This window comes from Idiotropiscis lumnitzeri, chromosome 14 (assembly GCF_059441095.1).
Source record: "Idiotropiscis lumnitzeri isolate Australia: NSW breed Sydney's pygmy pipehorse chromosome 14, RoL_Ilum_1.0, whole genome shotgun sequence".
NCBI classification, from domain to species: domain Eukaryota; kingdom Metazoa; phylum Chordata; class Actinopteri; order Syngnathiformes; family Syngnathidae; genus Idiotropiscis; species Idiotropiscis lumnitzeri.
The window spans coordinates 14,345,563-14,358,009 of record NC_142404.1 but is presented as its reverse complement, the minus strand read 5'-3'; the positions used below and the strand labels follow the sequence as shown (position 1 = coordinate 14,358,009).

Genomic DNA, 12,447 nt, shown 5'->3' with positions numbered 1-12,447 from the left:
AAAAGAGCGGCAAGCAGAAATAAACCTGTAGAGCCTTTCTTTAACGCTTCTATTTCCAAATTACAAAATAGAATTGTCCGAAATGGTGTCAGGTGGATAAATTGTGCAGCTACTGAACATTGGGCAGTTTTGTCGCTATGACAACAATCTGTGTCCATCACTTTCTAGGATTGACTTGAATTCAAACTGCAATAAGTTGACTAGCGTCACAGAGTAGTAATTACATCGACATCATCACCTATTGGAATGATTTCCGATGGAAATGTGATGGAATTAGAAATTGTGGAGGCGCGGCGGCAAAGATTGATGATGCGCTGTCAAAATGAGCTGCGGCTTTTTGCGTCAACGCGTCAATCAATCGATTCGTCCAAAGACACTTCCGAACATTTGCATTCAACAATGATGATCATTCTTCACATCCGATAAATATCTTGCCGCTTTGTCAAGAGAGGGGGGGGGGGGTGATGTGGAAAAGTTGGAGAAATGGCAGAAGCGGCTTGTTTAGATCACACTCTATTATCTTTTTTTAAGGGGAGCTATTTGATAGGGGAAAACGCTCCTTAGGGAATAATTCCGTTACTACTCGCCTGACACGTACCGAATTTTCCGGACTATAAAGCGCACCCGCATATAAGCCGCCGCAACTCTTGTGTGTTTTTCTCTATTGGTCATGCATTGTATCCAATGAGCAAGTTAATTTGAGAAAATGGTGAAGTACGTTAAAGACCTTGTGCTGTTCACAAAGTGTTATCTAGCTTTAAAAAGTAATCATATAAAAGAAAAAAAACCCATTAATCTCCAAGCAGGTCTGTGTTTAAATTTCAAATATGAAAAAAATGAATGAATGAGCATGTCAGCAGGCAGGTGTCATCAGGACAGGATGAATATATGTCATACTGCGACCGCAGGCTAAGCTACACCCACCATGTGGCGAGTTGGACTCCACAAAAACGGACTGACATTTGAGTTATGGCGGAAGTGAAAGGCACTCAAAGCATCAAGATCTGAACTTTTTTTTTTTTTCAGAACCCATCAAGAAAAGGGCAGAGACAGAATGAGTTATTGTGGCGTGTTTGATGGAAACTTCGAATAGAAAGTTGGCAATAGCCTGGATTTCCTTATTCCGCTCTTCTAGTGACAACTGACGCACGAGTGTGCCACATTTAAAGCCAACAAGAGAAGCTGCTCTGATTGACAGCAAAAGGAATTGGCTGTGTTCACACCCACAGTGACGCAAACTACCCTTTTTTTTTTTAACAAATATGCCATCTTAAATATGCCAAAATACCAACATTCGGTCTAACAGGCCTGGGCATACAATTTGAGAACGTGTGCATCTTAAAATGAGGATATGCAGTTTCTTGGTGGCCAATGAAGCAATTTTATTTTATAGCAAATCCATGCTGGCCCCAAAATACAATCCTAACAGTTAACCTCAACAATGATTGGTCAATTTTCTTACAAATAAAAGAGATAAGCACAGTCCGTTTTTTAAATATTGACTGATCTTTATTTATATTGAATTAAAAATATAGTTTTGACAGATTCATGTAACAAAACAGAGGGATACATCTTTACATGTCAGTTTGACGGAAATTTACCAATCAACCAGTGAAAAGAAATGGTTTCTGCCCTGTAAAGTAGTTCCCAGTAATTGTAATTTATTTATTTTTTTTTTCATGAAAAACAATCATTGAGAGTTCTCATGATAAAGTTCTTTGTGGATGTATTTGGAAATTATGGCGAACTTTAATGAGCGCTCGATGGACATGTTATATACTGTATTATATCTTACATTAGGCCGGGTTTGCTGGCAAAATAACCTGTGCAAATATTCATACATTTTCAAAAAGTAGTATCAACAGTAGTAAGTCTGCCAACTCAGGCATCTCCATTTAATGGAACCACCTCCCCTCCCTCTGGACAATAACATTTAAACATAATCGCAGTAGTAAGTCACGAGCGTACAGTGTGCTGTAAAAGCACGACCCTTTTGTTTCTTCACACACAGCCTCTATTTACAACACAAGTTGTGCTTCATTCTGATTGGAAAATTGTGCATCCATGAAATGCTCTTGAAATTATAAACCTCCTGATAGTGGAGACTGTAAATTCCAAACTAATTATGCGACTCTCGAACGAATGTTGAGCTCCGTAAACCTTGGTGCCCCAATTTGCACCGCGCCATCCATTCGGTTTCTTCTCACTTGTGACTAACGTATAAAAAAAAAATAAAAATACCAAGCAAGGTCAGATGACAAAAATCCTGATGTAAATGATTTGGTAAACTCAGATTTTTTTTTAATGTAGCTACGAGTGGATACAGTATACGACCGAAGCAATTTATGAAGCTCAAACTGTTTTGAAATTTTTTTTCAAAGAGTACTTGAAAAAGCATCTTCCATCAATATGACACTTTGCTTTATGAGAGAATCATTAAACGCCCCTCGGGGTTGTGCCATTATATTGCTACAGAAATCCGCATTGTACCCAAATGTACTCACCCATTAAAACAAACAATGACTGAATGAAGTTAGTGCAAACGGTTATTAACTTACGGGAATGAAATCAAGCCTCAAATACCGGCGCGTCGAGTGAAATCGTTGTCATACGTCATGTTGAATAGCTATCAGTATCGCAAGGGCATCTAAAAACAGTAGAAAATATCAGAGAGATCAAGTCTATTGCGTGAACTATGGAGAATATGTGAGTATACGATACACACAATAATAATAATAATAATAATCATATAAAAGCCGCAACAAAATGAGCAAGAGCGGAGGTCACAGTTCACTAAGTTGTGCTCAAAGTACAATCCCACAATCACGGGGGGATGAAGGGCTAACAAGAGACCCTGCAAGCATTTGAAAAATGTGTCAAATTACGCTTATGTAATATATTTAGATATACTGTATATGTATGTATACTTTAAAGCTATTTACAGAAAGGAGGCCCCGCAAAAAAAACAAACAAAAAAAAAGGTCACGAAAATGCAACAATGCAAAGAGAAATCCAGGCAGTCCTCGGGTTTTCAGTTTTTGTTGCGACGCAACCCGAATTTCCGCGTAAATCGCAATTACGACGTCACTATGCTTACGGAGGTAATTGTGATCCAACGTGGAGCAGGCGCAGACGTTTCTTTTTATTATGAAATGAAGCGAGGCTTTTCGATTTAATTTCATGCAGATGTCATTATTGGAAACCACGTTGCAGATTCACGGAGAATCAAAACAGTCAGTATCGCTATGTTGCGTTACAAAAAATCCGATATGTATACGATCTGGAACCACATATGAAAGCGACCCAGGTCGGGTTTACAAAAAAAAAAAAAAAATCGGAATTGAGCCATTCGGGCAGTCATAAAAATAAATCAGATGCAGGACACATACAGAAAAAAAATTGCCTTCACTGTGAACCTAAAATGGCGGACGAGACTCTGGCGTCGTAAAGTCGAAACGGTCTAGGTCGAGTACCGCGTAACCCGAGGAAAACAAAATCCTCATCTTGAAAAAGGAACATTGGTGCCTTTGTTAGAGCTGACGTCTACGAAAATCCTACCAATGTATTTTTAATTAACAACAACTGATCAGAAACATTTATGACTAGGTTATAACAAAAGTATCGCTGGAATTTCCAACAGCGCCTTCTAGTAATTACATTGTAAAACTGTGCTTGGTCCAACGTCCCTCTTGCGCCAACATCGTGTTGATGCACACTTTAAAAATCATGTGTGGCAGTCACACACACACTTTGGATACAGGAAAGTACATATACAAAGACTGTTCTCGTTTAAAAAGACTTTTTAAGTCTTATGGTGCTCTGACTATTCCGAGCTGAGTGATTACGAGTGACCTTCTCACAGAAAGTACGACAGGATGTGCATTTCCAGTTCTTCCTTTAGACCATTTCTGAATGTGTGTGTGTGTGTGTGTGGTGGTGGGGGGGCTGTCCTTGTGATATGAATAATCAAAGCACAGAAATAAGAAATTGACAAAGTTGATTAGCACATCATCAACTCAACATGTAATAATGTTTTTAAATAAGAATCAGCCTTTTTCCAGAATATTAAAACGATTCCATCATCATGTTAGTCGGTCAGTAGTACATACAAAAGCCACAAGTAGTTGTTCAAAATCATTATAATATGGACACTTTCAAATTCACCTTTGCTGAGGTTTTTCAGGGTAAAAATTTGCAAATGAAACGACAGACCCAGCATGAAAATAAATTGCGTACAATAAGAATAAAACTTCAGCTTGCACAATATTTCCTGAAGTGATACAATACCTTTTATAGTGGAGGCCAGCCTCGAAGCCTTAACACCTGTGAGAGCTAGTTAAATAGGAATTGTGAAAAAACAAACAAACAGTTTACTAGTTTTATACAAATATAAAATGTAACTTTGATGGTCATCATTTTTTATTGCCTGCAATATATGCTATGAACTGGAAATAAAAACATTTCACTCCTCCCGTCTGACCATCTATACATATTCTCCTTCCTCGCAATGAAAGTATAGTGTAGGTGCATGTATAAAAAAAAAAAATCTTATTTCTACACTTGAAAGGTAAAAGAGAGAAGAATGACACTTGCGGTCAACACTCGGAGTTGTTGCACCATCTTACTGCCGCGCTTTCGCAACATTGGTGAGGAAACGTTTCTCGAATGCTAATCCGTTAGCCTCGTACTTGCTGTGAGATTACAACCTATTGTCTGCCGGTCGTCGAGGGTTTCTGAGTGGGTGCAATGGGTGAGATGTCGGGGATCCCCCCACCCCGCTCCCCCCCTCGGAACAACAAGGGAAAGTGGATGAAGTAGCATTCCAAAAGCTAAAAGCCACTTGGCTGCAAGAGAGCCCTCCGTTGGGTTTTCTCTTCCATAAGATTGCCTTTTCTTTTCCATTTTGATCCATTATGGAGCCTTCTGCTGACTCAACTACTGTCACTTATATACTTAACGCACACACGAGCGCTAATGGCAAAAAATGGACTTGTATAACTCACAAAGAAAATTACATTGCAATGTTCCACATTTACATGAAAAAATTTAATTTGAGACACCTATACCCACAAAGTATAGAATTGGTCTTAAAAAAATAGAACTGAAACATTTGGTGGTTCGTATTAGTGATAGATCGATTATCGATATTTGGCATTTTGCCGATAATCGGCATCGGCCTTTTTAATAATTTTCAAGGCCGATAAATTAAAATTGGGTTTTACACACTTCCCTCTTTCTCTCTGCTGAGCTGGTCACCCTGCCTGCAGAAGCAGATTGACCAGCCCACAGCACCATCTGATTGGTTCCTTGTGCAGTGGGTAGCAGCCAATCAGCAGTAAGCTGCCTGTTTGCTTTTTCACCTCGAGTCACACGCACTACAAATAACTTTGCCAAAATCCATAAGACATGCAGCCGAGGAGCTCCGTGCACTTTTTGTCCGACTTTTAAAATTTAAGTTTTAACATGTTGTAAATCACCAAAGTTGATTAATAAACGTGCATTTATTATTTTAGTTTTGGAGTTTTTATTTTTCAACATTTCGACACCATTATACCCTTTTTTTTCGAGAAATGAATATCTGCTCCAGATATCGGTTATCGGCCTCCGTAGCCACTAAAAATCGGTATGGGGCCTGAAAAAAGAAGATCGGTCTATCGCTAGTTCGTATGCTGGAATTTGTGTAAAGTTGAACGCAGCAAACGGGCCAAATCTTATCGTTTTATTATTATCGATTTCATTTATAACTCAATGGCAAGTTTTTAAGTCTAAAAATTGAGCAATAATTCACGATAGAGGTTCTTTCCTTTTCCATCTTCAATCTTTTCAAGGCGGAATGGCATGAGAACAAGGAAAACATGACGGTGGAAAAGGTTACCTTATAAGCGTTTACACTTGAGTCAAGGCAGTAATCCTTTAGAAGCTCTCCGACAGACGTTCAGCTAACTTTCCACCAAATTGCGCTGACATTTATGTAATGTTGACAATTTCCGCACACAGCACCTTTGTCGTCGTAGGAGAACGGCGGCGTATTCAGTGTGAAGGTTAATGGCGCTTCTCTCGGAGAAATACATTTTGGGTTGCAACGGGTAGATCTGAAATGTCTTTTACGTTTCAGATTTCGTTAGGAATTCACGTTTGGAGATTAGCGTGGCGTGACAAGGCCGGCGGCGTGTGTGTGTAAAGAACAATACTGCATGTGATGAATATTTGAATTCCATTAGTGGTGCAAGAACGTGTAAAAGAAGAATGCGGCTTTGCAACATCTGGGCTTTAGCATGACGGCAGTCAAGTCACGGCAACTCTGCGGGCTTGCATCACTTTCGCAGACTACAATGCCAACGCGTGCTGGCGGCCATGAGCGGGTTCAACTCGGTGGGAAGTATTCACAAAAGGCGACGGGGATTATTAGTTTATGATTATGGAAAGTAGAATTATAATGAATCAGTCATGGCGATAATCCTCTCTTTGGGCTATCCACTATTTTTGGATGGTTTTCCCTCCTCCATCACAAATCCGTACTCGTAATTACTTTTGTTTTGCGGACCTACCGCAGAAAGGTCTGAGCATGTTGCTTTTGAAACAAGAAAACAGATCGTGTGGAAGAAAAGAACGAGAGACATTTTGTAATACTGCTAATATAGCACTTGTCCGTACATGCTGAGTCTGAAATCACAGAGGCGTTCACACCGGCTCCAAGAAGAATCCGGTTTGAGACTGTTTGGTCACGTGACTTAGCTTCATTCTTCTCCCCGATTGAGTCTGTCTTGTCGCGTGCTACAGGTGGGTGACTACACCACAGTGTTTCTCTGTCTGTAGGGAGGGGGCGGTAACACATTGCCGGCTTTCATCGCCGCCTCCGACAAGTATTCCTGGTTTTCAGCAACAGCGGGGCGGATGCGTCCATTCTGCCGGTAGAAGAAGCGTGTGCTGCAGTCCTGCAGGTACTCCGGGTTGTGCAGAGAGCTTTTGGGAGGGAGACTGTGCTGCCAGTAGTCTGGATTGTCAAAAGAAGCCTTCTTGCTTTTCTTATCGAACATGATGGTGCCGCCGGTAATGCCTGAGTGCACGGCATGTCCCGAATGCCCTGGATGCAAGGTGTGTGATGGATACGCCGGGTGGGGGAGGTGGCCAGGGGCGAGCACGTATCCCAAGGAGGGGACGGCGTGGCTGGATGTTGATTTGTTGACTGTCTGCGATACCGTCGGGGCAACAGAGGTCCCCGGGACAGAAAATGAGACGGTAGAAGCTAATCCGTTCTTGTCCCCGGTGTTAAGGAAGGTATTCAGGTAAAGTGGCTCGTTGACATAGTCTTCGTTCCTGTGGGCGGAGTGGCCGCTGCTGGAAGTGGCGGCAGCGGAAGCGGCGGAGGCAACAGTTCCGGTCTTGTGCAGAGTGTGGCAGCCTCCTGCGTCGACCACCGCATGAACTTCTCCATTTCTGCGGCGTGTAATGAAAGGGTTTTCTTCGACAGGGTTGATGTACTCTGTAAACAGGAAGATGATTTACATTGGTTTGGATCGATTTGAGAAACCTCAGTTAATCTTTGCTTTAAGTCCAAATAAATGCGAGTTGTATTCAGTGCCCGCGGGTACAATGTTAAGAAAAAGAGCAGCAGCAATTCCGACTATGCGAGCTTTCAGTTTTTAGATACTGGTTGTACCCATTGGGAGCTGCACACACCTCTCACCGCACTGCCTCAATTGCGACTGCACAAACAAGTTGCCACGTAGCTGTGGGTGAGTCCACTCGTAATAAGCTGACAAGTCTTACAACAGCAAGTAAAAAAACTTGACGGGGAAACTGAAATCAAATTTTGGAATCAGCACGCCAATTTTAGTTTGAATTAGCATAAAAATCGAACACAACAGATTTGATCCGCGGCGTAATTTGTCGGACTTTCGTGATACTGAATATTAATGAGCGTTAACAAAGTGACTCCCACTTTCACCGCACGCAGCATACGATGCATTCAAAATGATACGCTGAAATTCTAGAACACATTTGAGTAACTAGAGCAGGCGTGGGCAAACTACGGCTCGGGGACCACATGCGGCCCGTTAAACGTTTTAATCCGGCCCGCTGAATTTGAAAAAAAATTAAATGAATAAACCTTGTTTCCTGTTTCCGTTTAAGAAATGGGCTTTATTTCCCACTCAACCAGCTGCTCCTCAGGTGATCATTTGAAAAGCGATGTAATAAAGTGCCTGACGATTCCGCAATATATTTATTCAGTTCCTCCAAGTGTGTTTACGCATTACTGCCAAAGTAACCTGAGCTCTTCTTCTCCCGCATGGTCGTCGTGTACGGATCCTGTTCCTTTTCCCCCTTGCTTCCTCGTTCTGCAAGGAGACCAGTTGGGTCCGCGCTGTAACGCTGGCCACCGCAGTCCTCACGGCCGCCTAATGAAAAAAAATGCAACAGAGACAATATGACCATCATCCTTATCTAAATGATGGATTATACAGACACACATAAAATATTATCATTCTCAGCAGTCTCTTCAAGTTCTAAGTACCACTCTATTTGACCTTGTCCTGTAGAAAGTGCTGATCCAGCCACAAGGACGCTTGATCTCGGGGAGGCCTGCTTCCTTAAGGTGCCGTTACATCGCAGATCTTCCTGTTTGGCACGGGCAAATCCGCCGCCGGTCTGCCCTCCCGAGGCCAGGTCCTGCGAAACGAGGCACGTGCCACTCACAGGCGGAACTGACACAGCTCTTGGGAGGGTGGCCATCGTGTCCTGCCTGCTAAAATTGGGATCCTGGTAGCAAAACTGCAGGGGAGAAAAGGGGAGGGAAAGAAAAGATTTCAGGTTAGTAAAAAAAAAAAAGAAACAGGCAACCCCATGCCCCCCCCCAAAAAAAAAAAAAAATCTGAATTTAGGATTTTTCTGAAGGCTTTCATTAATAAATAAATAAATAAATGAATAAATAAATACATTAAAAAAACAACAGAACATTATTTCAAATAAAAATTAAAAAACAGAAATCAATTATGATTCCGTCACTGATTTGTTTCCGTAAAATAAATATTGATCATTGTTTTCCAAATTTCAAGGAAATGGTTGGATTAATTTTGATTCAACACAAAGATTATCAGTCTGCACTGATGCAGGACTACAGAAATTGGAGAAGAAATTTAAATTCTGAGAATTTGGATAATTTAAAATGAAAAAAATGCAACTAAACGATTAATCAATGATCCAAAAAAAAACTTGTCGACTAATCATCATATTTAAGATTTCCAGAGCTGAACAAAAAAAATTAAATAGCACTACAAAGTACAAAGTATTAAAAGTATCCTGGTAATAAACCGAAATCCTGATTTCTGTCCTCCATTATTGAGCTAGATTTGTTTTCAGCAGTTTTACCGCGTCGCTTCCCTATCTATATTTCCTGCGCTATTTCTATTCTGCTTGAAACACAATTTATTTTTCATCCTCCCTAGCCACCCATAACACTTCCGTGCAATATGAGATCATCTTCATGGACAGAAGCAAATCTAAATCATCCCCATAAAATTAGACATGAAGCAGTCGGTGTTGAGAGTGCGCGATACGAAGCACGCAGGTAAAAGCGAGAAAGATGATTTCCTTCTCTCTCATGGACGGATTGCTATTTAAGGTCTGCCTGCAGCTATTAGATGAAACTGCTCTAATCTGTTACTATCCTGACGACATTACGCCCGCTCAAGTTCTCATTTTCACCTTTTCAATTTCACCCCAATACTCTCGACATAAATATTTGTACGAACACTTGATTTTCCGGAAAGACAATACCTTGCTGGGGTCTACGAGTGTTTGAGAAGTGTACGTCAGAGGTGGGATATTGAGCGAGTGGGGCACCACGTACTCCTCAGCATCCATCAGGTCTTCCAGCTCCTCTTCATCCAGGAGATTTTGGAAAAATTTGCTATCGTTCGGACTAGGCAGCTTCATACGGTCATCCCCCTAAGAGGAATTGATACGATAAGTCTGTTGAAACGTCAGGAGAGTTCAAATGCGTCTCCGATAAAGAGTCACGGCCTCGCTGAATTAACGAAGTCAAACAGTGATTAAGTTGACATAAGAAAGCAGTTTGGCAAAGAAATCCTATCATGTCATTATTTTAAAACGATAGCAGTTTTACTGTAGGCCAATGAGCAGGACTCAGTTTTACCACATTATTGTAATTTTTATTATTTTTATTTAATATATGAAATTGATGTCAAAAGTCTACACACCCCTATTCGAATTCAGAGTTATTGTGATAACACCAAGATAAATTATTTTTTCATCTTTTAAACCACTAATATCACATATAACCTATACAACTAAAGTGAAAAAAAAACATGACAAATGAGGTGACCATAAATTGAGATTGTGTGGTTGCACAAGTGTGCACACCCTCTCATCACTGGGAATGTGTCTGTATTCAGAATTAAGCAGTCACGTTTAAACATATGAAATGTGAGTCTGATTAACCCCGATTGTCAGTTGAGCTATTCTAAAATCCATTTTACAGCAAAAGCCACGTCATTGTTCAAAGTTATCCGCCAGGAGAAAGGTCCGCAATAATATACCAAGGAGACAGTTATCATCAAGTGGGGCAAGTATGGCATGACAGTGACATTCCCAAGGACTGGACGCCCTTCCAAAATTGATGAAAAGAAAAGAAGAAACTGAGGCCAACAGCAATTTTGAGCCAGCTGTGGGAATTTCTGGCAAGAACTGTCTATGTAGCACATGTGACAACAATCTCCCTTCTTCTTCATATGTCTCGGCTGTGGGGTCGGGTGGCCTTATCTTCCAAAGAAAAACATCCAACATTTTGCAAAAACACATTTGAATGAGGAAAAATGTCTTAGCACAACGTTGCTCATCTTTAAAAGAACACCACCCCTACAGTGAAGCATGGTTGCGGCAGCGTCATGCTCTGAAAAGTTCCAAGCAACAGTCGGTGAGAGTGCAAAAACTTTGTGAAAATGCATCAGCAATATTTTTACATTTATATATAATAGTTATGTTAAGGGAAGTTTCTGACAGTTTTCAGCAGAGGTCAACGATAAAACCTTCTTGAGAGAATCCATTTTTGAAATCCATATCGATGTTTGAGTTGCGTAATAGAGTTTAAAGGCAGAGTTGGCCAGTGGACATCTTCAGTATCAAGTTTACTTTCGATTATATTCATACATATTTATGTCGGGTGCATGGGGATTACTTCAACCTTTCTAAATTTTATATGGGTGGAATATCATGTCTCCATTTGTAATGATGAAGTCTTTTTCTATATACGCTCCTATAATACATGTATCAGGCGGCCTTTTGCTCCGAATGATAATCTGAACTAAAGGGGAGATCTGTTGAGACCTGGCTTGGCAGTACACCTCTGGAAAAAGCAACTTCTCTCACTTTTCTCTGTGCATATCTAGAATCATATATCACACAAAGGGCCTCTTCCGTTCCCAGATGAAATTATGGTGCACTTCGACGGATGAAGTCAGGGTCACGTCGGCGTTGTCTGCAGACGTTCCTATAAGATCCCTGCGGCTGTGCTACTTGCATTTTCACTTGTGCTTAAACGGTCAGTGGTTATTGTAACATTTAAGTGGGAAAACTGACTTGATTTTTAAAATATGGTCCGAGTTGGTAAAAGTGGAGGGAGTTAAATATTGTGACTAAAGCGGCGCATTCCACCAGCCTTGAACGACCTACTTGAATAACGAGGTATCGCTGCGGATCACGGGCCATCCTCGTGAACTCTGCTGCCAGCTCTCGGAACTTGGGTCGACTGTCTGCATCGATCATCCAGCCTGGGAGAATTACAGGATGTGGAATTTCAAAAACACATCAATGAAGTAAAGCATTACTGAAAAAAATAAAATAAAATAAATGTACGTTCATATTGACGTCAGCACTCTAATTTAACGCTCTATTTTCAGAACCGTTATAAATCCTACACGACGAGACCGAATGTTGTTGATATCACAGACAAGAGCAGGCTGGCGGAACAGTGAGACGGAGGGATGCGCCGCGGTGGGATTGGTCACGGCCGATTTCAGTCATGACCAATCAAGGTGCGCCTTTCATCCTCTTTAAATGCATGAACCCCCTCCTATGTATACACACAAACACACACACACATGGACCCTGATTGTTTGTATGAAAAAGAGCAACCTTGATGTTGAAGTAATTAACAAGGTTCAAAGAATGTGAAATTTTTGCTTTGCGGGCAATGTCGCTTGGTCGCTTCGACACATATTTCTCAAACTCCCGTCCTGGAGGGCCGCTTTCCACCACGCTTTCCATCTCTCCCGGCTGCAACCCACCTGATTCAAATGAGCAGGATATTCATCAGGCTTCTTCAGAGCTTGCTGATGAGCTGATGATTTAAATCAGGTGTGTTGCAGCCCAGAAAGATGGAAAGCATGCAGGAAAGCGGCTCGCCAGGATTGGAGTTTGACACGTATG

General features: G+C 41.2%; 1 protein-coding gene across 3 annotated transcripts in view; it reads right to left on the bottom strand.

The window, feature by feature from the left end:
* Positions 1–3,154: 3,154 nt before the first annotated feature.
* The window catches only part of erbb4b (erb-b2 receptor tyrosine kinase 4b), a 237,843-nt gene continuing 228,550 nt past the window's right edge, over positions 3,155–12,447 (bottom strand). For all 3 annotated transcript variants that reach the window (XM_088315296.1, XM_088315294.1, XM_088315295.1), the window contains exons 24-28: positions 11,692–11,789; positions 9,778–9,948; positions 8,529–8,772; positions 8,271–8,399; positions 3,155–7,483 (exon numbers count right to left, since the gene is read on the bottom strand). In XM_088315296.1, coding sequence (XP_088171422.1) covers positions 6,789–7,483; positions 8,271–8,399; positions 8,529–8,772; positions 9,778–9,948; positions 11,692–11,789 — 1,337 coding nt within the window. In that variant the 3' untranslated portion in view covers positions 3,155–6,788. The remainder of the gene's footprint in view (positions 7,484–8,270; positions 8,400–8,528; positions 8,773–9,777; positions 9,949–11,691; positions 11,790–12,447) is intronic.